The sequence below is a fragment of the Andrographis paniculata genome, unplaced genomic scaffold (assembly GCF_009805555.1).
Source record: "Andrographis paniculata isolate CXL003 unplaced genomic scaffold, ASM980555v1 Contig19END, whole genome shotgun sequence".
Taxonomy (NCBI): domain Eukaryota; kingdom Viridiplantae; phylum Streptophyta; class Magnoliopsida; order Lamiales; family Acanthaceae; genus Andrographis; species Andrographis paniculata.
Window position 1 is genome coordinate 875,969 of NW_026137479.1, and position 22,798 is coordinate 898,766.

The following is a 22,798-nucleotide window of genomic DNA, read 5'->3' on the forward strand; positions in this document are numbered from 1 at the left end:
ACCACAGTCGATATCCTTTTACTCCTGTTACATACCCTAGAAATATGCATTTTACCGCCCTCGGCTCCAGCTTACCATCATTCACATGAGCGTATGCAGGGCATCCAAATATTCTTAGATTAGAGTAATCAGAGGGTTTACCGGACTATACCTCTTGAAGAGTCTTTAAGTCAATTGTAGTTGATGGAGATCTATTAACTAGATAGCTAGCAGTGTTTACTGCTTCAACCCAGAATTGCTTAGATAAGCCAGCAAATATGCGCATACACCTAGCACACGCCATGAGGGTTTGGTTCATTCGCTCTGCAACTCCATTTTGTTGTGGTGTGTGTCGTACAGTGCGGTGCCTCACTATACCTTCTTTCTTGCAGAAATCATCAAATGGAGCGTTGCAAAACTCCAACCCATTATCAGTTCTTAGAGTCTTGACCTGTTTACCCGTCCGTTTTTCAACCATGCTTTCCACTCCTTGAACTTCCCAAACACCTCATCTTTAGTCTTCAGAAAGTACAACCAGACTTTTCTCGAATAATCATCTATGAAAGTGAAGAACACTCGCCCTGCGATTTCACCGGAGAAGGACCCCATAGATTTGAATGAACATACTCCAGAATTTCTTTTGAAGTGTGATGACCGGTACTAAACCTCATCCTGCGTTGCTTCCCTTTCATATAAGCCTCACAGAATTGAATTTTACCTATCACATCCCCACCAAATAAACCCTGTTTGCTCAACACAGACAACCCTAGCTCACTCATATGACCTAATCGACGGTGCCACAAATTTGTCCTCTCATCATGTTTATCCAAGGATTGGGATACCGCCGCAGTTCCCATCACTGAACTGCCCTGAAAAAATAAATTCCATGTTGCAGTTTTCCCTTCATCATTACCATAGCACATTTCAGGACTTTCACCCACTCACCTTCACCATGATATTTTAAACCATTCTTGGCTAAGGTGCCAAGAGAAATCAAATTCTTTCTGAGTTCAGGAACATACCAACAGTCAAATTTCCTGACAGTACCGTCATGCAATTTTATCTGTACTATCCTGCTCCCTTTTATGGCTAGAACCCCATAATCACCTAACTTCACCGTTCCATTCCACTCCTTAAAAGAAGTGAGTAGATCACGAGAGAACGTCATATGGAGAGAAGCACCGGTATCCATAATCCAAGAATTAGCAGTACTAGCACTACACGCTGTCAGAACTTCACCAAAGTCCCCATCATCAGAACTGTCTTGTACCACAACAGCATTGCTGCCATTGTTACTAGAATCAATCTTTGTATTTCCCTTCTTCTGTGGACAATCCCTTTTAACGTGTCTTTTCTCCTTGCAAAGATAACATTTAACTTTGCTAGAAGATTTTGATTTTGAACGCGACCTCCCATTCCCGTTACCCCTCTCCTGTGGTCTTCCCCTACCTGCAAACAGACCTGAACCAGAACCCTCTTCCAAAGAAACATTTCTTTTCAATTCTTTGGACATAAGGGCATCTTTCACATCATTAACAGAAATTGTAGTTCTACCATATAGCATAGTATCTACAAAATTCTCATATAAACCAGGTAGTGAACACAATAAAATTAGGGTTTGATCTTCATCATCTACTTTAACCTCAACTTCTTGAAGATCAAGAATAATACGGTTAAAGGTATCAAGATGATCATTTACCTGAGTACTTTCGGACATCCGGAGGGTGTAAAGATGTTGCTTCTGATATAGCCTGTTCGTGAGAGAGTTGTTTTGGTACTTCTCACACAGTTTATTCCATAACCCAAAATCCGTTGTCTGATCTACAACCTTCCGTAAGACCCCATCAGTGACTGATAGCAAAATCGCAGAATGAGCCCTTGTCAAAATCTCCTTATGTACCTCCTCCTTCGTGTCTTTAGGAAACTTGTCTTCTCCCTCCAAAGCAGCCGCACTTCCTTGTTGAATCAGAAGTGCCCTCATCTTGACCTTCTAGAGTGTGAAGTCATTCGACCCATTAAACTTCTCCAGATCAAACTTATACGAAAACATCTTCAATCAATGAGATATGGCTCTGATACCACTTGTTATGAGAAAACGAGAAAGAAATCAAATAAAGAACACAGAGATTTTACGTGGTTTGGTGACGGTGTGTCAACCTACGTCCACGGGCAGGAACCGGAGAGATTTTATTATACTGATTCAGAGATTTACAATTATGTCATCCGACTAAAAACCATAGCTGTCTATTTATAAGCACTTCAAAATACCCTAAACCCAGAGCCTATTTGTTATTAATTAGGATAAACTCAAAAGAAACCTTGCCAATTGAAACAGTCCTTTTTCGCTTTAATTTCGGGTCGGCTAGACCGCTAAATCCAAGTTACGCTTGAACACACTCCATCAATATCACCACGCAGGAGCAGGAGCAGGAGATATACACCAACAATATTCAAACCAATACTACTATTACTACTAACCCTAAAAAGAAAGGTACGTACACGCATATATTCTTACTGTACATTAATTAATTTTCATCGTCTATTAATTTCGATATTCAGCTCCATTCACAATCACACTCTAAGTTTCATTCTTGTGCAGACAGTGAAACCTGTAACTTATTCAAAGGGCAATGGATTCGGGATTCAAGGGGTTCTCTCTACACCAACCACAGCTGCAAAACTATCCCGTTCTTGAGGAACTGTTTCCTCCATGGAAGAAAGGATACAGAATTCCTTCACTGGAGATGGAAGCCTGACCAATGTGAAATCCCCCGCTTCAGCTCTGCATCGTTCCTCCACACTCTTCGAGGGAAGACTATGGCTTTTATTGGCGATTCGCTTGCCAGGAACCAAATGGAATCACTTGTGTGTCTGCTGTCCACGGTTAGTCCACTGAATTTAATTGCATTCGAAAAACATCGATCTTGAAGAATGTGGCTATTGTTGAATGCGGCATTTTGACCAACACTTTCGAGGCATCTCGTTCCTGAATTTTCCAGCCGTTTATCGGTTAACCGTGTTTTTAGAGAAAAGAAAATTGAAGTAGTTTTGGTACGATGCCAGCACGGCTTGTAGGTGATTCCTGAGGGAGTCCGTGGAGCTCAGAATCCTGATGAATCGTCACCATTGATGGTGTTGAACCAACGGACAGGATGCAGCCTAAGAATCACCTGCTACTTTTCACCTGTTTGTCAGTATGCTACTGATTAAAGCGACATAATTGGAATCTTATGCAAATTTAGCCCCAAAAAATTATCCTTAGAAAAATAAAAAAGCACGTCTTTTTATGATTCTCCTGCTTGTAGATATGATTGATTGTGGGTAAGGTGTCCTAATCCCTTCATTTAATTGCTTCAATTATTATTCCCTCACACTTAATTATTGCTTATCGTGATTTGAAGCTTTTTAGGATTAAAAATGAGAGCTTGCATGGATAGCCATTCAAATGAAAATAAATAAACAAATGAGAAAAAAAAAAAAAACATTATTTGAATCTTGACGATGGTCGGTTTTTCCTAATAAAAATAATGATGTGTTGCAGGAAGAAATTCCAAAACCAATGGAGAAAGATTCCGAGGACAGAGTCACAAACTGGCAATTTCCGCATCATAATTTCACCCTAATAGCACTCTGGTCGCAATTCCTCGTCGCCGCCAGTGAACGACTAATCAACGGCACCGCCAGCGGCGGCTAGGACTTGCATCTCGACAAAGTCGACCCCACCTGGTCGGAGAAGCTGCCTACGATCGACTACGCGATTTTCTCCGACGCACACTGGTTTTTCCGGCAGAGCTATCTGTACGAAGGAGGGAACCTAATCGGCTGCGTTTACTGCCAGGCGCCAAACGTGTCGGCCCTGGGGCCGGGTCCGGCGATCAGGGCGGCGTTCAGGGAAATCAACGAGTGCAGGAGTTGCAAGAAGATTAGAGCTTTTGTGAGGACGTATTCCCCGTCGCATTTCGAGAACGGGACGTGGAACAGTGGCGGAGGCTGCGGCAGGACGAGGCCGTTGGAACGGGACGCCGTGAAGGAGGAGGAGGGGACGGATTGGGATTACCGGCAAATTCAGGTGGAGGAGATCGAGGTTGCGAGGGGGGCCGGGGAGGAAAGCGGGCAGGGGCAGGGGCATGAGTTTGAAGTTTTTGATGTAACGGGAATGATGTGGATGAGGGCCGACGGGCATCCGGGGCTGTAGTGGGGGAACCGTTGGATGAAGGGATACAGTGACTGCATCCATTGGTGCCTCCCAGGCCCCATTGATGTCTGGAATCAGCTCCTCTTTGAGCTCATTAAGAGACGTCTCTAATTTGGACCTTTGGAGTAGAAAGTTAACTTTCTAACTCATTTGCTAGATTCCATTCAATCCATGGGATCATGACCGAAAACAAACTGGATATATATCTTAAAATTATTACAACAAGACAGGAACAAGAATATACAGTTACTTAGACATATGCAGTATTTCTTTCTATTATTCTCGTATATACATATATATATATAGTAATAATATGTTTGGGTAGAGATAATTTACCTACACATGGTTGTCTTAATTAATCATCACCACTTGGTGGGAACTTGGGAGTTATAGCTTTGTAGCAAAGGATGCTTTTTGGCAGTGGAAGACTCCAAGTCCCCGGCGCATGCTCTGGCGTCGTATTCACCGAACTCCTCTTTAGCTTTTCCCCATATCACTGTGTAGAATCCAACGGCTATGATCGTCGCTCCAATGATGCTGCAAAACAGTCGATATTAGCGATTGTTTGCCGGTCGAAACTTATTCTGCAATGTGACATATTACCTTCCAAGATACAGAGTATCCCCCAGGACAGCTACGCCCATGGCTGCAGCTATGGCGATTGAAAGAGGCTTGAACATCGCAACATAGACAGGTCCTCTGAGGTGTAAGGCCCATGTGTGAACGACATTGTTCACACAACACCCGAGCACTCCCTAATGATAATGTTCAAATATGATAATCAGATTCAGGGCAATGGATGAACACTCGTCGGTCAAACGGTAACCGCTCACCGAACATAACATAGAAGCCAGAGCAACATTGGGTTTGATGATCCATTGGCTGGATTTTGGTTCCATGAAAACCCCGGCAACAGCAGCTATGATGCTCACGAACGATGTGTAGAAGAAGACTACGGTCAGTTCTGCTGGATACTCCTTCATAATTTGTGTCTGCAGGGCAACTCCGAAATGAGAACAAGCACATGCAATCAACCATTAATCATGGCTTGTGATTCTTATTACCTGTAAAATGTACCACACAGGAACAAGAAAATATTCAACTGACAGAAATAGGCTGCCGATCATCCAGTTTGTTTGGGATGAATGAAGCGATTGACGATGCAATGAAACAACAGGCGAGTGAGCTGCATTAATGCTTGGACCTTGATAAAGTGTCATGACAAGAGCTCCCAATATAGAAACAGTGGTGCCAAGAATTTTAGCCTGGCTGCTTCGGCTTGACAAAGCTACCCTTTCCATCCTGCCCACATATATATTCCCAATAGAAATCTTTCAACACAAAATTTGGGACTGTTCTATTAGTCCAAACTACAGCCACTGGCAATTTCCTAAATTCATCATCGTATTTCAAAATTTCAGAGTCAAGATGTGTGGATGGACGATCCACGAAATCATTAGGCACAAGGAAAAGGGTAAAATTCTGTTCAAAGCATACGCATTAGATTACGTGGGTTTATCACATACGGTCCCATCACTAGTGGTTGCTTCTATTCGACGCATTAGCCATATAAAGCTATGGGAGTGCAAGATGAGCAAGACGCAACATGACGAATTTAGGATAAAGGAACAAAAAAAATGACGGCAGCTGATTCAATTAATTACGAAAGCGAAAAGAAAAGGTAAAGTCGAAGGACCTGAAAACGATGGCGAGAACGAAAGTAAATGCCGGAGCCAGGTTGCTCATGGCGGATGCAAGCGTCGGAGAAGCGTAATCGATTCCTGTGTACCCCATTATCTGCGATGAGTACCTTCAAAATCCCATCGTCAATTCAACTAATTCAATCTCCGGTCGCGTATATAAACCTAAAATTAATGCAATTGCTCACCCGACGGCTCCGAGGAGAAATATCTTGAGCAGAATGCGCGAATTCAGCGAAGGCAGCAGCGGTGATCTGCCATAATTCATTCTAATCGATTTACCATACACTCACTGGAGATGCTATTCCAATACATCCAAATGATCGAAAGAGATGAAGCAACAAAATAACCAAAATACATATGTCTGTGGATAATACGATTCCTATTCAGTATTCAATTCTAAATTCAACCAAATTGAGAAGTGAAAGGACCTGCGGGAAAAGAAAGGGGATGGAAGCAGCACGAAAGCGGCGACACCGTAGGCGTAGACGAGGAAAACATGGCGACTCATGCCATGGCGCGTGGCGAGCTTGAAGAGAGTGTTGAGGCCGACGTTGGTACACTCCATGGCCACCATCGCCGCGAATGGTAGCGCTTCTCTGTAACAGTACCGGCGCGGATCTCCTCCTCTAGCCATTTCCTTCCCTTTCACTCTCCCCGCACTTCGAGCTTCGCGTTGCTGGCACACGCTACGCTTCATTAACATAAATATATATATATGTACAGCTGTGGAGTGAGTGTGGGTAGTCTCGACGTTGACTGAATATCCATCGTTGATTTCATTTATGTTACAAATTTTGGACAATGGTTTTATGGAGATGTTTTAAATGCAACGTAATAAATCAATTGTTAACCATCGCGCTGCCTCGATGCGTACTAAATACATTGAAATAATTTTTGTGGAAATATTTTTGTACAATCAAACGTCCGGACCACATAAAATAATACCCATTCTCCCAAAAGATTTGTGTTGTTTTTTCATTTTCATCCGTCCCAAAACAATTGTCTTGTTTCTTTATTTAATAGCGGTGGTTCCCACTTTATAAAAAAATTATTTCTACTTTTTCGTAATATCCCTAATTATTACTCTAACATACTCTTTAAAATAATTCAAAAAATAAGAGTATTTTAATCATTTACATTCTATTTTTTATATATGTCAACTCCCAATAAGATACTTTTTTAGACTAGGAATGAGTATTACTAATAATTTTATATGAAATTAGTGGATGCGGTAGCGTGTGCGACGGTGAGGCCAAGGTTACATCACTCTGATAGTGATTACCTGAGTTTTTTAATTAACCATTGGCGTTTATTGTAATTGCCTTATTGAATTAACTAACTAATTAGATTTATCAGCAAATCGAAAGCAATTTGTCCTAATTATTCGATATTTAGGGTGTGTATGTTTGGTAAATTTTTCATAATTTTCACTGTATATCAATTTTTTTTAAAAAAAAAAACACTTACTTTTTTATATTATACTAAAAATTATTTTATTATTCAAATTTCAATCTAAATTCAAATGAAAACCCAAACAAACACACCTAAGTAGATATTTGAACTATATGCTTCAAGAGAAATTAATACATCTCTTGTTTCGAGTGCCCTCTATAATAAAGTACAGTGTTCACCTTCTTGATCTCAAATATATTGAAATAATGTAAATTAATAAAAAAATACTTAATTCACAAATTTATAAATTCTAATAAAATTCAAATAAATCAATAAATAGTCTAATTCAATTTATCAAAATTCATATAAATTAATAAACAAAATCGATTGCACTTCTGGGAGATTCTATAGAATTTCACCTTCTTGATTCGAAAATAAATTTAGACATGTATTCTTGGCTGATTGGTTTCTACAAGTTGCATCAAAGTATCTGCACATTTGCTGCATTAATTAACAAAGGGACCTTTCCATCACAAGAGGATGATGATGATGATGATTCTCCAGTGCATTCTTCACTGCTGCCAATCATGTCTTCTTTAATTTTCCCCCACATAACCGTGTAGAACCCTATTGATATAACGATTGATCCAACAACACTGCACAGACATTGCCTGTATAGTTATACATCCACACGTTAATGCAGACAAGAGTTTGGGCAATGCAAACTTACCATCCTAGGTAGAGGTTGTCGCCTAGAAAAATGACGCCGAGGATGGCTGCAATAGCAATGGACAATGGCTTGAACATTGCTACATAAACGGGACCTTTGACGCGCAATCCCCACGCATGAAGCAGGGTGCCGAAGCCTGTCCCCATTATTCCCTGAGTTAATTAGGAAACACAAGAATCATATCGAATTTCAGGATGCAATGACAAAATGAATTAAGAGTATGCAGAGGGCTTCTTACTGCATACAAGATTGCTAACAGTTTGACGTCGAAGGAAAGTTTCCAGGCACTTAAATCAGGCTTCCCGATGAATCCCACCGGCAAGGACACCATAAAGGAGGATAAATTGTACCAGAAAACTAGTATGAATTCAGCTGGATAATCCTTCACAAATTTAGCCTGCAAACGTGTATCTAAATAGTCTTAGGAGGTTTACAACATTTTTACTTGTTTAGAGATTTTTATTTTGCTAATCAATCTATTGACCCTGCTTGATATTACGGTCACAGAGTCACTGCATACAAGTTGATATATCTATAATGATTCTACTTTGAGTTTGAGAGATGTTACTACTTACTATATATGGTTAATATATTTGTATGCTAACCTTGTGCAGAAGAACATGATTTTAATTTATGAATGACAATATATTAATTCAAACTTTACAAAATACTATGATGTAGGATTGCAGGTGTATATAGAGGATTGTGAATGGATTGAGGTTTACCTGGAGAATGTCCCAAATGGAGAGGAGAACAAAGCCAGCTGCCAGGAGACTGCCTCCGATGATCCAATTGGCCTGCGACTGCGAGGAAGTCGTCGAAGCTTCGGGGAATAATCTCGCCAGGTCTGGCAGGTGCGTGCTGCTGATCAACAGGGGGCCTTCATAGAGCACCACAACTAGGGCACCCGTGATAGAGACCAGTGTGCCTATGATCTTGGCCTGGCTGCTCACGCTCCTCACTTTCACCTTTTCCATCCTGATTTTGATTATATTTATCATCGCCGAAAGTTAATTAGATATTCTGGAGAACAGATCAAGCGCAGAGAGACAATTAATTTGAAAAAATTAAGAGGCCTTAAGAGAATGGCGAGGAAGAAGGTGGTTGCAGGATTGAGATTGCTCATGGCAGAAGACAGGGTGGGGTTGCTTAGTTCAATCCCTTTGTACCCACACGATTGCTGCACAAACCTGCGCGGCGATGGATGATGATAGTATAAATCACAGAATACACATCCATAGCTAGATTCTGACAAAGAGATTACTTCCACAATTAATTTGGCGATTGATTAGGTTTAGGGTAGTGCTGTAAAGAGCATACCCGATGACTCCGAGAAGACAAAATCTGCAGAATACACCGATTGTGAAGGGAGGAAGCGGCTGATTCCTGCCGTAGTTACCATTGAATTGGATTGGAGAATAAAAAATTGAAATCCAGTTGCGCTGCAATGAGGTAGGAGACGAATACAACGTGGTAAGCGTGCACTGGAGGACGTACCTGTGGCAGAAGTAGGCGAGCGGGAGAGTGAGGAGTGCAGAAATGGCGTAGGAGTACGGCATGTAGACGTGGTAGCTCAAGCCTTTCACCACCGCCGCTTTGTAGAATATGGTGACGCTCACATTGCTGCACTCCGCCGCCACCGTCGCCACGAACGGAACCACCTCCCGTCTCAGGTAGAGGAACCTACCGCCTCCTCCGGACGCCATTGTAGCCCTTTGGCCTCAGCTCACTATTGTCTTCCTCGAGAAGATATAAAACGAATGAATAACCAGTGTGGGTGTGTTCTTCCAACCAGAATTTTCCACCCACTTACATGTTGGTTTTAAATTAAAATAAAAATTTTGATACCGACGAAATATTATTTCTCGAATAATTCAAATGAATCTCAAAATATAACTTAAATAAATCCTCATTCTTTTCAATAACAATTTAAAATAAAAAATAACAATAATAATAAATGCGGACGTGCGTACATACATGCGTACATTAGCAATGATATAACATACAATAACGCGATTATAATACAAATATAATATGATCAATTGCTTTATAAAAGACACATAATTTAAGAAAAGAGATGGATAGTATGTATTTCTTTTATAGAGTTTGAAATTTTTTATTTGTATTGGGTATTAAAATAATATATAATAAAATATTTTGTAAATATAAATATATGTATTTTTTAAAAAAACACAAAGTTTAAAGAGTATAAAATTGAGGTTTAAAATGTAAAGAAACATCTCTGCATATATGCGTTTGTGTAATATAGACCTAGAAATTTATGACACTTCAATTCAAAAGTCAAGAAAGAATCATCAGTGATATTTGTAGCAACCATAGACCATAGTAGCAAATAGTTTTAAAATAAATATTATATATTTAAATAAAATAATAATTGAACGTAATGATTACGAAAAATTTAAAAAATTATTGAAGGCAAAACTGAACATGCCAGATTTATTGAAATATGTATATATATATTGTTATTTATATTCTGTTTACAATTATTATATCCAAATAAAGCTCCCATCGATATTGATAATTAAGTACAGTTCAAATCGAATCATTTTTCTATGATAATAATATTAAAAAAGGAATCATATCATTCCACGTCCTAACAATAGCTAATTGAAAATTCACCAATCCCTATGAGCCTACCCAACCACAAACAAAGGTAAAAACTATAATAATAATAATAATAATAATAATAAATAAACAACAGTTGGTATTACCGATTAAAATTATTGGAGGCACAAAAGTCGTGTGTGTGAAGTGGAGGTGATTAAATACAGTACAACCCCACCCAAAGGGCAATTAGGTTGGATAGTGTGGGGTTTGGAGTTGTAGCCGTGGCATGCTCCTAGGTTCAAGTCCCAATGTCTCAGCTCATAACTTATCTTATCTAATGTGTATTTTAGATGCAGATTTCCATATCATTGAAAAAAAATTATAGTATCATATTATACTGATTATTAAAATGCATGTATTAATTAATCATACTTCCTAATCATATTGTCAAATTACAAATACCTCTAACTGCTCGGCCCAACTATACTATTCTAAATGGGCCGTAATATACGGGCCTATCCAATATTTTAAAAATTAAAAGCCCAATTATAAAAGGATCCAAATTGAAACGATAATTGGGGACAGCCTCGTACTCTGCACTCTGCAGGCAGCTCCACACCCAACGGGATTGATTCCAAGAATCCAGTCGTGCGAGCGACGAGTAATTTTCGCAAAGAAATGAAGTCAAATGGTAACAGTAAAAAAAACAACAGGCGCGTGGGGAAGAAACTAGAAAGTGGGTAAAACAGTAAAAGTAAAATCGAGAGGAGAAGAGGTAAACCCGGCAGCCCCGCCAGGCAGCCCTTTCACGTTTTTTACCACACACAAAACAATGCGACGAGGCCACGTGACTCTCTGTTTCTCGCACCGCCCCAAGCACGTGCCACCGAGAGGGCAAAATCTTGGCAACGCCCAGAGTACAAGTCGCCACAACGTGTTGACACCTTTCCATCCATTCTCCATTATCTTTCTCTTCTTTTTCTTGCTCAATTCGTTTTTTCCGATCAGATTATTAATCTGTGTGCTCTCTCCTTTTTCTTCGTCTTTCTTCTTCATCTCGGATTCGCAATTCGTTTGAGTGCTGGAGACGGGACCTTGATCTGTTCTCTGCATAACTTTCTCATTTGGTGAGTGTTGATCTCTGTGGCGTTGTAACGATAGAAGGTTTGGGGTTTGTTGATATTCTGTGGATATTGAAATATACTGCGATATCTCTAATGGCGATGTGAATTTTTCCAAATTCCTGAATCTGCTGTTGCTGGAACCTGCCGAATTCCCATGGATGGATGGATGGATGGATAGATTTTTATTGCGAATTCAGTTGGATTTTGTTTGTATTTCCGTTTGAAATTAATCAATTTTTTCTTGCAAAATAGACAGGAGGAAAGGGGAAAAGATACAAAGAAAAACTAAACAAACAAGCAAACAAACAAACAATAGATAAAGAATATACAATACTCGGTTATTAGCAATAGATGACTGATGAGACTACATTGTATGCTTGAGATAGTTGCTCAGTAAATTCCAGTGCTTCGTCGATTCTTTTAGTGAAATATATTGTTGACCTTGCAATTACTTTGAACATCTCTAGGTTTTCTCTTTCTCAGAAATGTCTTCTCCCAGCAAGAGGCGAGACATGGACGTGATGAAACTGTAAGCATATTTGCTAATTTGTCTGCATAATTGTTTAGAGACTGAGTGGATTCTCACTTTAATTTTCATGTTTGTAGAATGATGAGCGACTACACTGTGGAGACGATAAACGACGGCATCAATGAGTTCAACGTCGAATTTCACGGTCCAAAAGAAAGTAATGTTATCGAAGCTTTCTCTGTTGCCTCTCTCTATTGTATGTGAAGTAACTTATTCTGCTGCACTTGCGTTTAATACATATATGTTCATGAATAACATCAATTGTTCCTGTCTAAGTGGACCTGTTATACATTTTCTAGATATTCACGTCTATCAATGCTCTTTGAGGCAATCCTACTGTATCCTTCTGCTCGATTACTTTTAAACTGCAATAGCACGATGTTCCTGTTATACATTTTCTAGAGATTCATTTTTTGCAGGTCCTTACGAAGGTGGAGTTTGGAAAGTCCGTGTTGAACTTCCGGATGCATATCCGTACAAGTCTCCCTCCATTGGTTTTATCAACAAGATATTCCACCCGAATGTTGATGAGCTGTAAGTTCCACAGGCAACTGCCATCAGTGACTAGAAACTGGATTCAAATTCCCTTAGATAAATTTTCTGTGTATACTTCCCGTGCAGTAATATCATTCTTGCTTATCAAATTATGTCCGTGGATTGTAGGTCTGGTTCTGTATGCCTGGATGTCATTAACCAGTCATGGAGTCCGATGTTTGGTAAGAATCTTGCAGACATTGTTCACATCATATAAGGAAAACATTATGTCAAAGACAGAGCTACTTTTTCATTTTGTGTCATATTGAATATGCAAGAACAGTGTCACAATTATTTATATAATCATTCCCTTTGTTTGGAGATGAGTTAGATGACTTTAAATGTGATTAAACACGGATGTATAGCCCTGTCCAGCACTGCTTTGACGAGGGTATATTTACTTGCAGATCTATTAAACGTGTTTGAAGTTTTCCTCCCTCAACTTCTACTCTATCCAAATGCATCTGACCCGCTGAATGGTGATGCCGCATCACTTATGATGAAGGATAAGGCTCAATATGACCAAAAAGTTCGAGGTGACTTGATTTCCCTTCTATGTACAATTGACATTCAAAATCAAATCGTTACTTATGTAGACTTTTACACCTTATCTCTTTTTACAGAGTATTGTGAGCGCTACGCAAAAAAGGAACATGTTGATAATAATGTAACAGATGAAAGTGATGATGAAGCAAGCAATGGCGAAGCTTATAGTGACGGTCGGAGTGACAGCGAAGATGAAGTTGCTGGACGTGCTGATCCATAGGCAGCAACAAACCAATGGTCATCCATTTACTTCTTCATTGTATTTCAAATGTTTGTTTACTTGTGTGTAAAAATTAGAAGCTATAGAGGACTAGGCATTGTGAGATCCGTATCTTAGTTTTATTGTTCCCTTCTCTATATTAGTGTAGTAAAACAACAAAAGCATGTAGTATGCAAAGAACCTGGCCGATATTATTACTGGCCAATGGTTTGTCGATTCTAATTGAATGGGAAGAAATGCATTCGACCTAAAGGTAGAGTCTTACCTCGGATGGACATAAGAATGTAAGTGTGCTTTATGTTATTTTGTATGTTTAGTTTGACCATATCAATAAAAAGAATGTTGGTAAGTATTAAATATGTACTAGAATTATATGTGGCTTCAGGTTATTTGTCTTGTGTGCTTATGTTTCTATATCCAGGTAGCTGTCATATTTCTCAGATTTTCGGATTAGAAAATTCATGAATCATTCAACCGAAAGTGACGTCGATTGATGCATCCAGGGGCCGGCATGTACTAGAATTTATAGGACTTTGTCTTCTTGCCTACACTGATACAAGTCCTCATTGCAAACTTCGCCATAAACCCATTGCCATGATTCCCTGAACTTTGGGAGTTTGTTCTTATTTGCTGGTTCCAACTTTTAGCATGAAGCTGATTTACATCTGGTTGTGCCTGATTTTACCTTTTCTTGTCATCTCAGCGAAATCCGATGAAGAACATGTTCAAAAGAGGCTGCTTGAGTTCATGGCCAAACTCTCCAACGGCAATGGCGTCCCCAATCCTGTTCCCGGCTGGAATATATCCTCATACCCCTGCCAGGGCAGGTGGAAGGGCATCACTTGTGATAACCAGCACCGTCGTGTGAAGGAAATCTCGCTCGGTGGTTTCAACTTCTCAGGAGTTCTCGATGCGAGGTTTCTGTGCAATGATCGGTCTCTGTCCGCCTCCCTTCTGGTTGTCAACATTTCCGGAAACATCATTCGGGTGGAGAACCTTGAAGATATTGCAAACTGCTCCTTGCTCTCTCATTTGCTGATCGAACGGAACCAAATTTCGGGGATCGTCCCGGAGTCTATTTCCCAGCTGACGAATCTCAAAGTTCTTGATATATCCCACAACCAGTTCTCTGGTGCTTTGCCTGATCAGCTCCCAGGAGACCTGACCGTGTTTAGGGCACAGAGCAATCGACTATCTGGCCCCATCCCTTACTCCGATTTTTCCACATTGGCGGAGTTTAATGTTTCGTCTAACAATTTAAGTGGGCTGATTCCGGCAGGGGCAAATCGATTCAAGATGAGTAGCTTCATTCATAATCCTGGTTTATGTGGCGCGCCATTGCTTGGCAATTGCACATGGATGGTAGTGTCCAAGTATTCGGATCCTGCGCCGGTGAAAACTGGAAGCAATGGTGGCGTTTCTAGAAATCAGATTCTCATGTTTGCTGGGTATGCCTTGATCGGTTTAGCCGTTGTGCTCGTTGCCCTTTTTTGTTTCTGCAAAAGGATTCCTCGGAAGGAAGAAAGTTCCGAAGTCGACAACAAGGTAGCTGCAGTCGACGACAGCAGTTTCTCCACTGTCGAATTGAAGGCAGGAGACGCGAGCAAAACGGACTTTTCGGCTGAAAGCGGACCGGCCTCTGTATCACTCACTGTTCTCGTTAGTCCGGAAGAGAATGGACTGAGATTCGAAGACCTGCTCAAGGCACCGGCCGAGCTGCTTGGAAGAGGTAATCATGGTAGCGTGTACAAGGTTGTCTGCAATGGTGTTGTGCTTGCCGTAAAGAGGATCAAAGACTGGCCAATATCGAGTGGCGACTTCAGGCAGAGAATGCGGCGGCTGAGTCAAGTGAAGCATCGCGACGTGCTGCCAGCCATTGCATTCTACAGCTCAAGAGAGGAGAAGCTTCTCGTCTATGAATATCAGGACAATGGAAGCCTTTTCAGACACATACATTCCCACGGTACAGTAATTGGTAATTACTCCTACTTAATACTTACTATAATCTGCACATTTGATTCGAAAACTCATCCTCCAATCTACAAAACAGATGATCCTACAAAACCGCCATTCGGCTGGAGCAGCCGGATTTCAGCTGCGGCCACAGTTGCTAATGCCTTAGCCTTCATGCACGATGAACTGCATTCGGACAACATCCCTCATGGCAACCTTAAATCCTCCAACATTTTGCTCGACGCGAAAATGGAACCACGCATCAGCGAGTATGGACTAATGCTTGCCGAGAACTGCGATGCCAATGCAATATTCAAGGCGGATACCTATGCGTTTGGGGTAATTCTTCTTGAACTTCTGACAGGTCGAACAGTTCTGAATGAAGGGTTAGATCTCGCGAGTTGGGTTCTAGCCGTGGTTCGCGAAGAATGGACGGTGGAGGTTTTTGACCGGAGCTTGTTGCGCGAAGGCGTGAGCGAGGAGAGGATGGTCAATGCATTACAAGTAGCCATCAAATGCGTCGACAAGCGGCCGGAAGCAAGGCCGGACATGAAAGAAGTGGCGGCTGCAATTGCCGCCATAAGGGACAATGACGAGGACGAGTACGACCTGTCTGTCGACGTCGTCTCTGAACTATCGATCACTTCGTCGTTCGTCGCGGAGGCGAAGGCCACCGGAAAATTCTATATTTGAGGTCAATATAGTGTTACACCTATTCTTCAATGATTTTATATTCCTAAAATATGATATGAAGTTTAATAAATCCTAAGTTGCAGATTTTATATTGATAAGGACAAGCAGAAAATTGTGCAACTAGTATGTAATACCTGCCGTTGGGAGTTGTCATGTCCCCAACGAGTGCTGTAATAGCAATCTTAAAAATGGACAAGTCGGCTGCAGTTGTTTTATTTGGTGGGGCTGAACAAAATTTCCAAAATGTCAATTTTCTACACCATTAATTATTATGGTTTTTTTATTCTTTCTTTTGATAATCTTTTTTTCTCCCCTTAATAATGCCAGAGGTATATGGTCAAGTGTATTTATGGTGGAAGTTGAACAATTTGTGGTTTGTCACAAAATAATGGCACAATTAAATAGCTTGGGTTGGATCATTTCTTTGTAATGACCTACTACTTTGTTGTAGTATTGTCTTCTTGTCCTTTTTGCACACAACCGATGCTTTTGCTTTTCATTAAATTGCCTTTGTATTGAAGATTAAGACGACGCCGTTTTTGTTACGCTTGGAATTTCCAACCCTATATATAAGGAGAGGAGTTAAGTGTGAACCAAGGCGTTAACCAAAACGATAATTACATTAAAATTTAAACTTCAAAATTTGAAATTTGAAAAAAATAAATAAAAAATTCCCGAATTAGTGGAGGAGTTTTCAAAATCGTTAGGTTAATACATTAATTAAGATTTTTAAAAATTTGGAAATAATTGGTTTTATAGGGAAAGAAAACAAATTATAGTACTGGACTAATGGTAATCGAATCTCGACCGACCACGTAAAAGGTTAATTTACGGCCCAGATTTAATCACCACATGATAAGGCGAGGAGGCGGTGAATGTTGACCGTTCGAAGCACGCGCTGAAGCAGCGCGTGTGCGTCAATCCAATCCAAAGATTGCTTGCTCTGTGACTGTGTCTGTTGTCCAATTTCCATATATCTATCATCAGCTCTATTTAATTTTTAGAGCTTTTCTTCTTCAAAAACAAAATATAAAAAGTGTGCTATGTTGGTATTTCGTCGTGCTTTCATAATTCAGTTTGGCTTCTAATGGTGTCTGCCCTTTTTGGAGTGGAGAAGAGAGTAAACATACAGACATCACTTTCATTACCAAAATCAATGTTCACTGTATTACGATTCGGTGCATATATTGCTTGAGTTGATGGTTGGCGAATACACGTATATATAAATATACATACTCACATAGAGACAAACCCCCGTCGTGTATCTATCTGTGTGAGTGTATATATAAAATATATTGTTGTTTCGTAGTGAGGGTTTGGAGGGGGTTCGAAGGTTTTTCTATTTAAATTCCCTCTTTTTCTAATTAAACTAGTGTTAAAGTGGGGCGTAAGATTCCAACCCAAAAGCTGTGACTTTAGGGTTTTGCTGCAGCTGTAAGAAGGGGGGGTTGGGTCCATTTCATGTTTATTATAGATTATCGGGGGAAGTTTGCATCTTCATATCGAGGTAGGTAAACACCCAATCTTTAAAGTTACTGGTGTCGTCATCTTTTCATTTTTCTTGATGAACAGTCAGTTCATTTGGGATTTACTCTCTGAAAGCAAATAGACATTGCTACTTTATTTTCACCTCCACATACATACACACCTTTTGTTTGCTGTGTATCCTTCGATTTTGCTGCGATTGAAGAGTGAAAGATTTGATATTTTGTGGGTGTTCTTGTGGGGAATATTTGTCAGGTGATTGAATCATTGGTTTGGTTTTGTTGGTTGGTTGTTCCATCTACTGTAAGAAGGAAAAAAACAGGAAAAAGAAAACCAAGGATTTAGAAGATGCTTATTTGGCTTATTATTGTGGAAATGATTGGGCATGGTTTATGTGCTAGATGAAATGGTTTGGCCTATAGCAGAAATGAGAGGGCAGAGATGGATTTTTAGGCAAGGCCATGGCAGCCATGGCCATCTCAAACTGTCCTTGATTCAGCATCAAATCAATCAGAAAGATGCTGTCTTGGCGGCATATCCACCACCTCCTCCTCCTCTTGGATCTTTGCCTCCTTCTCCATATGTTGGTGTTGGCAATTTTCACAAAGAACCAGCCCCCTCATCTTCATCTGGAGCAAAAGTCAGCCCTGCTGTTCTTTTCATTATAGTGATTTTAGCAGTTCTGTTCTTCATATCAGGTCTACTCCACTTGCTTGTTCGATTCCTTACCAAGAACCCTTCTTCATCGGAGTCTAATCGAAATTTAGAGCCTTCAAGCTCTGATGCCCTTCAGAGGCAGCTGCAGCAGCTCTTCCATTTACATGACTCTGGTTTGGATCAAGATTTTATAGATGCATTGCCTGTTTTTACATATAAGGAGGTCGTGGGTCCGAAGGAGCCCTTTGATTGTGCAGTTTGTTTGTGTGAATTCTCCGAGGCTGACCAGTTGAGATTGCTTCCAATGTGTAGTCATGCCTTTCATATCAATTGCATCGACACTTGGCTCCTATCGAATTCTACTTGCCCTTTGTGTAGGGGCACTTTGTTTAACCCCGGGTTCTCTGTCGAAAACCCCATGTTTGATTTTGATGACTTTAGGGAAGAAGATGGGTATCATCTACATAATGGAGACAATGGAATCTCCGTAGCTCAGAAGAGGGTTGAAATTGAGGAAGTGACGACAGAAAAGGGTGTATTCCCCGTCCGGCTTGGAAAGTTTCGGAAATTGAATGTCCCCGAAGAGACAGAGTCTGTCGGGGAGACCAGCAGCAGTAAATTGGATGCGAGAAGATGTTTCTCAATGGGTTCTTATCAGTATGTCGTTTGTGATGCTGACCTTCGGGTGGCCTTGAGCAAGTGCGACCCGAAGCTTGATAAAGGAGCCGAGCGAGCTGTTAATGGTGCTGCAGTGGATGAGAGTGCAGATGGGAAGAAGATATGTATAGGGATGAAGACTGATAGCTACTCTGTTTCCAAGATATGGCTGTGGTCGAAAAAGGGGAAATATGCGACTTCCGCAGATGCCCACAGGGAGAACCCTTCTTCGCCAAGCATGGACTTACCATGGATGCATCGAACTGAAGGATTGTGAATGGGAGTACTCATGCTGTCCTTTTACTACTAGATATATTGATTCCTCAATCATCGATTGCTTAATAGATTTAATACCATGGTGCTTGCATTATTCTTTTTGTCCTGGAGTTTCAGTGCCTTGATGGACCAAAATTTCGCCGTAGTTCACAGCACGGTAGCTGTATAATTTGATGCATTAATGGTTCTTCATCTGTTTATTTTCTTGCATTTCTTCATTCTTGATTTTTTTTTTTTTGTTATGCTTTCTTGATTCTATTCTTCCATCTTCTCTGTGGATAATCCTTTTAAGATTGGCATTGAAGAATTGAAGAGCTTAGGCTTAGAAGGGGATCTTTCTTTATCATGGCAAAGTTAGTCCACGGAATCAGTCAAAAGTGGTTATCAATATTTATTAAGATGTTGAATCAAGTGTAAAAAAGTTTTTGGGGTTTATCAATGCTGTGCCTGTGCTATGTATGTATTAGTGGGTTGGACTTGGTCATGAATTCATTCATCATTCATCAATGTGTAGTGTAAAGTAGTTTGAGTTGCTGGTCATCTTTCCTTGCAATTGCATATCTAATGGGAATCCTACATTAGGCCACCCCATTTTTGGATGGTGTGAGCGAGCACACTCTTTTGTGTGTGGTGGGATCCGTCAAATAATTATTACTATATAAAATTTCCTTGTGATGGGAGCCCTTTTATTTTATTTCATTTATTTATTGTAATCAAATCTTCATTGTGGTCAGTCAGTCACTTTGCCATTGGCCTATGTTACTCCATTCTTGATACTGCCCATTTATTGAATTTTATTTTACTGTCCGTTTGTTTGTTTTGGAGTGCGTCTGTGTCTGTGTGTTGAGTTTCTATATATAATTTATTTTGTAGCCTAAATATAATAGTATTTTATAGTAAGACTAAGACATGATGAGTGTATAAAACCAGAACAAGATCTAAAATGAAGTGTGCATATTGGGCCATGAAGGCCGCCCATGTACACCTTCTAAATATTGCATGTCAATAACAAAAAGAAAATTGAACAAGCATATTATTTTCATTTATTTATTTTATTATTTTTATATTTTAAGATAAAAGTAATTTATAAATTTGTATGAAAAATAAGAGTGTATTTGGTTTTAGCTTAAATTTTTATTTAAATAGTATTATGATATGATTTAGAATGATAAAAAAAAAAAAAGAGAAAAGAATATTGAATTGTGTTTAAAATTAAAAACAAACAAACTGTAAGTATACAAATTTTTTAAGAAAAAAAAAAAATTCCTGAACAATATTAATATATTTTAAAGAAAAATTACAAAATACAAATAACAAATCCTTTTGACTTTTATGCAAAAAGGAAAAACAAAAACCGTATTACCATAAATCAAGTAATCGTAACTTGATCATTCTACGCCGTTCGATCCCACCCGAGGTTAATCCGAGCGTCCACGCGCCATCAGCGAATCAATGAGCCGGCGCGTAGCGAGTTGCGTAGTCCCGGAACATTTCGTCAGGATCGGAGTCGCCGGCGCCGTCGTCAAAGTTCCGGGCATAACTCATTGCGTCGTACTGGAATCTCGACGCCTTGTCCCTGCCGCCGGTCCGGCCGAACCGCCGGATAAACGTCTTCCACTTTGGACCGGCAACCGATTTCGACCACTCCCGCAATCTCTTCATCGCCCGAACCATCTTCCCGCACCGACGCTGTCCTTCTCCTGCGCCCCCGAGCCTGACTTGTTGGCGTTTAGCGGACCGACGCCTGGATTTATAGCACGCGAAATCTACAGGAAGGCAGGAAGAGCGGCGGAAGTCATCTACAGGAGACAATGCGCCTGCGGATCTGGATTTGCCCATCGGAAACCTAATTAGGAAATGGGATCGATTAATTAAAACCTAATTTTGGGTTTGCAGATCGCGATACGATTCGCCTCTCTGCAAACCCTGATTTCGATCCCCCTTCGATCTCTATGAAGCCTAATTTGCAGTTTTCTGCAGTTCCATTGTCGTTTGGGGATGTGAAGGCCAAAAATGGCGGGGAAGAGATGTCGGGCGAACCGGTAAACTGGGGGAAGATTGTAACGGTCGAATGTACGGAAACATAGCTGCACCCTGGATTGAGGACGCCATGTGCCACGTGGATGAGGTCAAAGTCAATTTTAAGGCGGTTTTCGTCCAATTTTTTGAGAAAACCTTTTTATTGGCCTAGATTTAATACATTTTGGATACCATTCTTAAACAGAAATTTATTTTATTGTAGTATATAGAAATTGAACACGCTTAATAATAATATAATAATTTCCTCCTTTTTCTGTTCAATAATTGTAAGATTATTCCCTTTAATGGAAGTATGACAAAAATATGGAAAAAGACCAAAGGCAATAAGACGTAAATAGCGTAACTTAGGAAATTGATTAAATTAATAAGAGCAGGCTTAGCGTGGAAGAAACTCTTGGCAAATAATATAAACATTTTGCCCTGTTGACAACCACAAGGGATTTCCAATTCCCTCACTGCTGACATCATCCGCCACGTCGTTTCATTTTTTTTATTTTTATTTTTATATCTCAATACATTCATACCTTAAAATTCTTTATTTACGTTTATTTATTTATTTTAAACAAGTAGAATCTTTTATTTTTTTTGATCGGACAAGTAGAATAATTTTTATCAACATATGAACTGATCAATGTCATATACTTACCAAACTACCATTTCCCCCGCATTAATGAATTAATTGCATGTTTCTTCATGCAAATTTAACGAGTTTAAATGACACGCTATATTCTTTTCACATGTACACAGATATTATTATGCAGTGTAATTTTCCTCCTTTTTTGGTCCAATTAAATCGATTTATTATTCAGTTGATTTTCTTCTTATTTCTATGGTTTTATCTGTTTGCTTATATGTTTAGTATGATATTTCAAATACAAAATAATTGATTAAATATATTAAATAAGATTAGAAAATAAAAAAATAGATCAATGTAGATAAATATATATAGGAAAAATATTCTGAGAAGACATAAAGTGACACCATAAAATTAAATAAAATTGTATTTGTTAAGATAAAAAATCCTTGAACCATGTTAGTTATAGCTTTGTTAAATTGTAGTTTGAGCACCTAATCCTAGTGGGACAAGTCAAAGAGCAAACTCTTCACACTATAAATACACACATATATAGACACCAAAGCTTTAAGCTTTAAGCTTTCTAGGGAGAAAGCATTTATGGCTTCCCATACTACAAAATGCCTCATGTCCCTCTTGATCGTTTTCTTCATCTTAGGCTCTACTCGAGCGCGGCGACCTATCCTCAATGCCCACAATAACTGGCCATCACCGTCTCCTCCGCCTGCGCCAATAAGCAATGCTCATCCTAACCAAGACGAATTCACGACGGCAGAAAAAGTTAGTATTACAAATTCAGGCCCGAGCCCCGGGGAAGGCCATTCGAACAGCTATGGATCGCACCATTGATATATATGGTATAATGCTAATCATCATATTTATTCTTCCTACAAGGCTGGAATTAATGTTTAATTGTCTAAGGTTGATGTGCGTACGTAGTTTT

The 22,798-nt window shown here is 39.8% G+C and overlaps 6 protein-coding genes and 1 pseudogene across 13 annotated transcripts; 4 read left to right on the forward strand and 3 right to left on the reverse strand.

Moving 5' to 3' along the window:
* Positions 1 to 2,373: 2,373 nt before the first annotated feature.
* On the forward strand, positions 2,374 to 4,285 carry LOC127242305 (xyloglucan O-acetyltransferase 4-like; annotated as a pseudogene).
* An 83-nt stretch (positions 4,286 to 4,368) lies between these two features.
* On the reverse strand, positions 4,369 to 6,619 carry LOC127244505 (WAT1-related protein At3g28050-like). The gene is made up of 7 exons (XM_051265047.1): positions 6,306 to 6,619; positions 6,063 to 6,128; positions 5,871 to 5,984; positions 5,239 to 5,476; positions 5,008 to 5,166; positions 4,778 to 4,929; positions 4,369 to 4,711 (listed from the first exon to the last, which is right to left on the reverse strand). The coding sequence occupies exons 1-7, from the start codon at positions 6,578 to 6,580 to the stop codon at positions 4,537 to 4,539; spliced, it is 1,179 nt and encodes a 392-aa protein (XP_051121004.1). The 5' UTR covers positions 6,581 to 6,619; the 3' UTR covers positions 4,369 to 4,536.
* A 990-nt stretch (positions 6,620 to 7,609) lies between these two features.
* Positions 7,610 to 9,809, reverse strand: LOC127244506 (WAT1-related protein At4g15540-like). 4 transcript variants are annotated; one of them, XM_051265051.1, is made up of 7 exons: positions 9,497 to 9,561; positions 9,320 to 9,385; positions 9,076 to 9,247; positions 8,725 to 8,977; positions 8,238 to 8,396; positions 8,000 to 8,151; positions 7,610 to 7,925 (listed from the first exon to the last, which is right to left on the reverse strand). In XM_051265051.1, exons 3-7 carry the CDS (start codon positions 9,123 to 9,125, stop codon positions 7,751 to 7,753), a joined length of 789 nt encoding a protein of 262 aa, XP_051121008.1. In that variant the 5' UTR covers positions 9,126 to 9,247; positions 9,320 to 9,385; positions 9,497 to 9,561; the 3' UTR covers positions 7,610 to 7,750. The 4 variants fall into 4 exon arrangements, with proteins under 4 accessions (XP_051121008.1, XP_051121006.1, XP_051121007.1 ...); XM_051265048.1 differs by having other exon boundaries at positions 7,611 to 7,925; positions 9,076 to 9,189; positions 9,497 to 9,808; XM_051265049.1 differs by lacking the exon at positions 9,076 to 9,247 and having other exon boundaries at positions 9,497 to 9,809.
* Positions 9,810 to 11,482: 1,673 nt separating this feature from the next.
* Positions 11,483 to 14,345, forward strand: LOC127242875 (ubiquitin-conjugating enzyme E2 5-like). Of its 5 annotated transcripts, XM_051262592.1 has the most exons (8): positions 11,483 to 11,694; positions 12,159 to 12,220; positions 12,298 to 12,416; positions 12,640 to 12,754; positions 12,884 to 12,936; positions 13,162 to 13,290; positions 13,378 to 13,537; positions 14,224 to 14,345. In XM_051262592.1, the coding sequence occupies exons 2-7, from the start codon at positions 12,177 to 12,179 to the stop codon at positions 13,518 to 13,520; spliced, it is 603 nt and encodes a 200-aa protein (XP_051118549.1). In that variant the 5' UTR covers positions 11,483 to 11,694; positions 12,159 to 12,176; the 3' UTR covers positions 13,521 to 13,537; positions 14,224 to 14,345. The 5 variants fall into 5 exon arrangements, with proteins under 5 accessions (XP_051118549.1, XP_051118558.1, XP_051118543.1 ...); XM_051262601.1 differs by lacking the exon at positions 14,224 to 14,345 and having other exon boundaries at positions 12,175 to 12,220; positions 13,378 to 13,877; XM_051262586.1 differs by lacking the exon at positions 14,224 to 14,345 and having other exon boundaries at positions 11,485 to 11,694; positions 13,378 to 13,877.
* On the forward strand, positions 14,268 to 17,035 carry LOC127242865 (probable leucine-rich repeat receptor-like protein kinase At1g68400). The gene is made up of 2 exons (XM_051262578.1): positions 14,268 to 15,483; positions 15,571 to 17,035. Exons 1-2 carry the CDS (start codon positions 14,268 to 14,270, stop codon positions 16,164 to 16,166), a joined length of 1,812 nt encoding a protein of 603 aa, XP_051118535.1. The 3' UTR covers positions 16,167 to 17,035.
* A 171-nt stretch (positions 17,036 to 17,206) lies between these two features.
* On the forward strand, positions 17,207 to 19,445 carry LOC127242871 (RING-H2 finger protein ATL46-like). Its single transcript, XM_051262582.1, has one exon. The coding sequence runs from the start codon at positions 18,037 to 18,039 to the stop codon at positions 19,240 to 19,242; it is 1,206 nt and encodes a 401-aa protein (XP_051118539.1). The 5' UTR covers positions 17,207 to 18,036; the 3' UTR covers positions 19,243 to 19,445.
* A 1,067-nt stretch (positions 19,446 to 20,512) lies between these two features.
* LOC127244548 (uncharacterized) lies at positions 20,513 to 21,425 on the reverse strand. Its single transcript, XM_051265123.1, has one exon. The coding sequence runs from the start codon at positions 21,078 to 21,080 to the stop codon at positions 20,691 to 20,693; it is 390 nt and encodes a 129-aa protein (XP_051121080.1). The 5' UTR covers positions 21,081 to 21,425; the 3' UTR covers positions 20,513 to 20,690.
* Positions 21,426 to 22,798: the final 1,373 nt, after the last annotated feature.

Excerpts from the sequence above, each read along its gene's own strand:
- LOC127244505 (XM_051265047.1), bottom strand. The coding sequence starts at position 6,580 with ATGTTAATGAAGCGTAGCGTGTGCCAGCAACGCGAAGCTCGAAGTGCG. Across the intron at positions 5,167-5,238 it reads CTGTGTGGTACATTTTACAG|ACACAAATTATGAAGGAGTA; the intron begins GTAATAAGAATC and ends GTTGCCCTGCAG. Across the intron at positions 4,712-4,777 it reads GATACTCTGTATCTTGGAAG|CATCATTGGAGCGACGATCA; the intron begins GTAATATGTCAC and ends ACTGTTTTGCAG.
- LOC127244506 (XM_051265048.1), bottom strand. The coding sequence starts at position 9,705 with ATGGCGTCCGGAGGAGGCGGTAGGTTCCTCTACCTGAGACGGGAGGTG. Across the intron at positions 8,397-8,724 it reads CCATTTGGGACATTCTCCAG|GCTAAATTTGTGAAGGATTA; the intron begins GTAAACCTCAAT and ends ACACGTTTGCAG. Across the intron at positions 8,152-8,237 it reads TGTTAGCAATCTTGTATGCA|GGAATAATGGGGACAGGCTT; the intron begins GTAAGAAGCCCT and ends TAATTAACTCAG.
- LOC127242875 (XM_051262592.1), top strand. The coding sequence starts at position 12,177 with ATGTCTTCTCCCAGCAAGAGGCGAGACATGGACGTGATGAAACT. Across the intron at positions 12,755-12,883 it reads CACCCGAATGTTGATGAGCT|GTCTGGTTCTGTATGCCTGG; the intron begins GTAAGTTCCACA and ends CGTGGATTGTAG. Across the intron at positions 13,291-13,377 it reads ATATGACCAAAAAGTTCGAG|AGTATTGTGAGCGCTACGCA; the intron begins GTGACTTGATTT and ends CTCTTTTTACAG.
- LOC127242865 (XM_051262578.1), top strand. The coding sequence starts at position 14,268 with ATGGCCAAACTCTCCAACGGCAATGGCGTCCCCAATCCTGTTCCCGGC. Across the intron at positions 15,484-15,570 it reads CAGACACATACATTCCCACG|ATGATCCTACAAAACCGCCA; the intron begins GTACAGTAATTG and ends TCTACAAAACAG.
- LOC127242871 (XM_051262582.1), top strand. The coding sequence starts at position 18,037 with ATGGTTTATGTGCTAGATGAAATGGTTTGGCCTATAGCAGAAATGAGA.
- LOC127244548 (XM_051265123.1), bottom strand. The coding sequence starts at position 21,080 with ATGGGCAAATCCAGATCCGCAGGCGCATTGTCTCCTGTAGATGACTTC.